The sequence below is a fragment of the Salmo salar genome, chromosome ssa17, assembly GCF_905237065.1.
Source record: "Salmo salar chromosome ssa17, Ssal_v3.1, whole genome shotgun sequence".
Taxonomy (NCBI): Eukaryota; Metazoa; Chordata; class Actinopteri; order Salmoniformes; family Salmonidae; genus Salmo; species Salmo salar.
In genome coordinates this window covers 17,950,350-17,956,251 of record NC_059458.1, presented here as the reverse complement: position 1 = coordinate 17,956,251, position 5,902 = coordinate 17,950,350, and the positions used below count along the sequence as shown (strand labels likewise).

The 5,902-nt window shown below is 41.6% G+C and overlaps 1 protein-coding gene and 1 pseudogene across 1 annotated transcript; both read right to left on the bottom strand.

Annotated features, from left to right (window-relative positions):
* Positions 1-1,348: 1,348 nt before the first annotated feature.
* Positions 1,349-2,725, bottom strand: LOC123728059 (kelch-like protein 41b). Its single transcript, XM_045698593.1, has 3 exons — positions 2,509-2,725; positions 2,181-2,327; positions 1,349-1,767 (listed from the first exon to the last, which is right to left on the bottom strand). The coding sequence occupies exons 1-3, from the start codon at positions 2,676-2,678 to the stop codon at positions 1,656-1,658; spliced, it is 429 nt and encodes a 142-aa protein (XP_045554549.1). The 5' UTR covers positions 2,679-2,725; the 3' UTR covers positions 1,349-1,655.
* Positions 2,726-4,363: 1,638 nt separating this feature from the next.
* LOC123728320 (2-oxoglutarate receptor 1-like) lies at positions 4,364-5,352 on the bottom strand (annotated as a pseudogene).
* Positions 5,353-5,902: the final 550 nt, after the last annotated feature.

Genomic DNA, 5,902 nt, shown 5'->3' with positions numbered 1-5,902 from the left:
AATGTACCTCATCCCAATACTGTATTTATTTATTTATCTTGCTCCTTTGCACCCCAGTATCTCTACTTGCACATTCATCTTCTGCACACCCTACCATTCCAGTGTTTAATTGCTATATTGTAATTACTTTGCCACCATGGCCTATTTATTGCCTTACCTCTCTTATCCTACCTCATTTGCACATGCTGTTTATAGATTTTTCTACTGTATTATTGATTGTATGTTTGTTTATTCCATGTGTAACTCTGTGTTGTTGTATGTGTCAAACTGCTTTGCTTTATCTTGGCCAGGTCGCAGTTGCAAATGAGAACTTTTAAAAAGTAGTATTTTACTGGAGTCTTTTACTTGTGTAATTTTCTATTAAGGTAAGACAATAGGTAATGTTACAGTGCAAGTTCAAATCATGAATGTAAAGGGTATAACGAGATAGTTATGATCTAGTGAAAATGCCCACATTTACAATAGCACAACATATGCTCCTAAAATTCATGTGGTGAATGTGGAATTTGTTTCTAGAGTGTTGGTGTAATATTCACCTACATTTCATCTCTAGGACAGACTACGTAACATAGAGATTTCCAGTTCTGGGTCCCCAGGGGTGTAAAGTACCTAAGTAGAAATACTTTAAAGTACTACTTAAGTAGTTTTTGTGGGTATCTGTACTTTACTATTTATATTTTTGATAACTTTACCTTCACTGCATTCCTACAAGAACATAATACACTTTTTACTCCATACATTTTCCCTGCCACCCAAAATTACTCATTACATTTTGAATGCTTAGCAGGACAGGAAAATGGTCAAATTCACACACTTATCACGAGAACATCCCTAGTCATCCCTACTGCCTCTGCTCTGGCGGACTCACGAAAACCCAAATGCTTTGTTTGTAAATTATTTCAGAGTTTTGGAAAGTGCCACTGGCTATCTGTAAATAACAAAGAAAGAGAATTATACCATCTGGTTTGCGTAATATAAGGAATTTGAAGTGATTTATACTTTTACTAAGGTATGACAATAGGGTACTTTTTCCACCACTGTGGGTAACGGAGATCGACCTCCTGTATGTCAAACTTACTGTGGGAATCTACTGGGATCTACAGTGTTGGTATGACACATACTGTAGTGTACATTGTGTACGCATAATGCAGGACAGTTGTTTAAACCTGCCAATGAGTTGGTGTTTAACCTGTTAGTTTTTACTATACCAACCAGCTCACACCTATATTTAATTTCCTTATTTACCATATCTCGACCTGAATCTAGTTCTAGTAAAACATGTTTGCTATGGACAGACAGTAGTTTAAACTAAACTTAACTTACTCCAAATTCAAATCAACCATAACAGTAGTTTTTGAACAAATGTTTATTTTACAAAAAAGCTAGCTAAATACACATTGTGGGTTACTCTATAGAGAGGGAAACTAATATACTGATGCAGTCTTCACTGACGCAAAGTAGATGTTTTTATTGTACCGAAAATCCCCTGAGATCATAAAGAGACAAAAAGAAACTCAACACAAGAGTCCAGATTTGAGTTATCATGTGACGGTGACACCCCTCTATTACTGAAGTGGAAAGACTACCAAGAGAAGACGGTGGTAATCCGGGCAGACAGAGGGCATCATGGGGAATCATGACGGGGCAGCGAGGGTCTAGAGTTTGGGCATCTTGGCAGCATTGAGGCGCATGGATACGCAGGAGGAGCCAGCGGCGTAACGCATCTCCCTCAGCATCCCGCTCCATTCCTTCTTGTCCTCCTCGTACCTAACACAGGGAAAAGGAAGATACAGTGATGACCAAGACATTTACGTCATTTAGCTGACGCTCTTATCCAGAGCGACGTTGATTGTTTGTACAGTACCACTGACCAAGTAGGGTCCTCTTCCTTTTTCATTTAGCTTTACCTTTATTTATTATCATACATTTATATAACAAATTATTATAATTGAACTAAGATGAATATGTTCTACTTTTTTGTTCACAGGAATGGAAATGTAAGCCATCTCAAATAACAAACCCACATCAAACAGGGCTGAACAATGTGAACTTGTGTTAGCTCACTGAGTTACTGCCTAGGCTTTAGCATAATGGGTTAACACAGTCCTGTTGTATTTATGAAGAAGACCTTGGTTCAAATCCTGGTTGATAACATAATAACATTAAAAGAGGGGACTTACTGCCAAACATCTGTGACCTCTGCGGGGACCACCTCCTTGTTGTCATTCTGGATGATGGTGAAGCCCCCCACGGCATACAGGGACCCCTCACTGCTCAGCAGGTTCACTGAGCTCCTCTCCTGGGGAAAGTCTGTGAACGTCTCCCATCTGCGAAACAAGGTGATTAGGGATGGCGTCAGGGGGACTCTTTATAATTAAGGCCATCCTGACTCAAGATGACTGATAACGTTACCCTCCAGAAACAGCAAATGGTATTGTTATGGTGAATGATATTAAAAGGTGTAAAAAGGTCTTAAACTGATTTATCGCCAAAGAAAATGCTGCATACTTGTTTGTTCCAAAGTCGTAGACTTCAGATGCAGCAGTGAGGCCTTCCTCGTTGACTCCACCGGCCACCACGATCTTTCCGTTGTGAACGACGGCTCCGAACATGGCTCTGGCTGTCTTCATGGCAGCCAGCTCCCTCCACTCTGACTGCTTGTGGTTGTATACAAACATCGTGTTCAGGGCTTTGCTGCATGAGAGAATGATAGACAGGGTTGTCAGATCTCAGGAAATGTCCTTCTGGCAACAGTATAGAAAGACTGTGATGGATTTACAGTTACGGTTTGGATTCAATAAATGAGACATGTATCACAATACGTGCTCACATGAAGTGGAGGCTGTTGAGGGAGGACAGCTCATAGTAATGGTATTTGATACCTTTCCATTGACTCCATTCCTGCCATTATTATGAGCCATCCTCCCCTCAGCAGCCTCCACTGCTCACATGAACACATTACATTATTTTCACTATGGTCACGTTTGAATAACTGTTTACTTAACCATATGTAGTTCCATAATGAAAATAAGGACTTCTACACTTGCTCTATGGTCTAGCATGCTCAGATCTTAGAATGATAGACTAAACAGCTGCAGCTCACACCATATCTTTAGCAAAACGCACGCACGCACGCACACACACACACACACACACAAAAACGTCATTTTCTATTGTCGAGGGGACCTAAAATGTACTTCCATTCAAAATCTTATCTTCCCTACATAAGGAGCTTTTCAACAATGTTTACTGGAACGGTAGAGGGAGAGATTGAAAGGTTGACAAGAAACAAAAGCCAACAATCAATTGCAGCTAGAGACAGGAGGAACTTGTAACACACATAGGCCTACTCATTTATATTCATATTCAAGTTTCCATCCTAGCCTATCACTCGTCTTTATTGTTCTCATAGTGTTATGGTAGCAAGATACTGTACAGAGGTCTTTTTTACTGTCAGCGGGTTCACTCAAGTGTTTCTTTGCATTAGATACTTGCTTTCAGCTTTGAGTCTGAAGTGAGGTCTGGGCTCCCACAAGGTAGGGTGGACAGTGGACATTACCACCCTTTGATGTGGGATTCAGATAGTACAGCCTCAAATAAACATTTAAGCACCACTAATCTGACACTAGTTTGTTAGCTATTTGATACTATCAATTGATGAAATGAGTTGAAATTAAATTGGATGAATAATGTATTATAGTAAATAGCCTTCAGAGGAAAAGCAGGATTATACAGTTTATTGTCAGTTTACTTATTAGGAAGTGGTTCTGTGATTCTCGATAATTTAAGATGCAAAACAGACGTCACTTAACGTCAGGAAATCTTTCTGCCCAGCCACTCCTTTTCGCCCCTAGCCAACGTGTTTCTCGTTCCTAGACTCTAATTTCATTGTTGCTTGCGTTAAGTAGGTGAAAAATACACACCTGAGAGAGTGCCAACACTGGGTATAGAAGTGAAAACATTTGGTGTCTTAATCATATTGACATGTTTCTGGTCCTGGGCCAAGTGTATCATGTTCTTGTTTCTCTCTCTCAAGTCATGCCAGAACAATGCATCAAATACCCACTGAGGCATGAGACTGATATTGGATTGTTAAATGTTGATTGTTAAACATTTATTTATAATGGAGTGATACGGCAATATCAATTAGACTATACAGTAGATATAAAGTCACTCTTTACAAGTACGTAATATTTTTATAGAAACCACATCAATGTTGTAAACCTCATGTTGGCGTATAATAAAATCTGATAAAAGGTTTTCTATTTACAGGATCACAGTACAGTATATCGAATATTGTAGGACAATATATTGCCATGATAGTAATGTCCACACAGAATGAAACAGAACACTGGATTATATCTCATGTCCTTATTTCATGCCGTGGCTGCTGGCCTTTCGGCTGAAGCTGTGTTACTGGACTTACTGACGACAGCCAGAATGAGTTTGAGGTGAGTCCTGAACTTGGTCCACCAGGGGCCCAGGGATGCAGGGTGTACAGAGCCAGGTTAAAGAAGGTGTTGAGCCCCGCTATGGGCCTGGACAGGATATAAGCGATGTGGACCCAGTGCACCAGCATACATGACGACTCAGGCTTCCTCCTGGTGTCTACTCTTAGGATCCTCAGGACGTGGTACGGCAGGAAGCATACCACGAACACCACCAGGATCAGTACGTTGAGGCAGCGTGCCCGCACCCGGGGAGGGTTGTGGGTGTAGGGCCCCGTGGCTAGTTTATGGACCACACCGGCGTAACACACCACCACCACCACCAGGGGCAGCAGGTAGCCCAGCACGGTCAGCAGCCAACCGTACCACAACAGGACAGCCAGGTCGCCGCTAGCAAAGTCCAAACAGTGGGTCTTGTTGTTTTTAGTCTCCATGGTGATCATGGTGAGCATGGGCACGATCTCTACCACGGCTATAGCCCAGACCGCAGCGCATGCTGCACCTGCGCCGCCCTCACAGGATGTGCCGCCACGACATATCGAAACACAGCCAAACAGGTGAGAAACAGTATTCTACCATATAGGTTAAACTGGGACCCGAAACGCAGAAAGCGACACATGAAGTCGCCCAGGTTCCAGGATTCACCGTTGTTGTAGTAGTAGACCATGAAAGGCAGACTCAGAACATACAGAAGATCCGTCAACGCCAGGTTGAACATAATGATACTGCTGGACTTCCAGGGTCGTAGCTTGGCCAGGTAGATGGCGATGGCGGTGACATTACCCAGCAGCCCCACAACGAAAATGACACTGTACATGACGGGCAGGTAGTAGTGTTTCATTAGGTTGTCCACGTTGGTGCAGTTATCGTCGGATTTGTTCCCGCCGTAGATGATGCTAGACATGACCGTGATGTGAGTGTTGTTATAGGCCTAGAAGAGGAACCCAAGTAGAGACAGACAGTTATATAATTATATACAATACCAGTCAAAAGTTTGGACACACCTACTCATTCAAGGGTTTTTCTTTATTTTACTATTTTCTACATTGTGGAATAATTGTGAAGACATCAACACTATTAAATAACACATGGAATCATGTAGTAACCAAAAAAGTGTTAAACAAATCAAAATACATTTTATATTTCAGATTCTTCAAATTAGCCACACTTTGCCGTGATGACAGCTTTGCACACTCTTGGCATTCTCTCAACTAGCTTCATGAGGTAGTCACCTGGAATGCATTTCAGGTGTGCCTTATTAAAAGTTCATTTGGGGTATTTCTTTCCTTCTTAATGCGTTTGAGCCAAATAGTTGTGTGTGACAAGGTAGAGGTGGTAAACAGAAGATAGCCCTATTTGGCAAAAGCCCGAGTACAAGTTAATGTCAAAAACACCTCAAAAAGGCAAAGAGAAACGACAGTCCATCATTTCTTTAAGAAATGAAGGTCATTCAA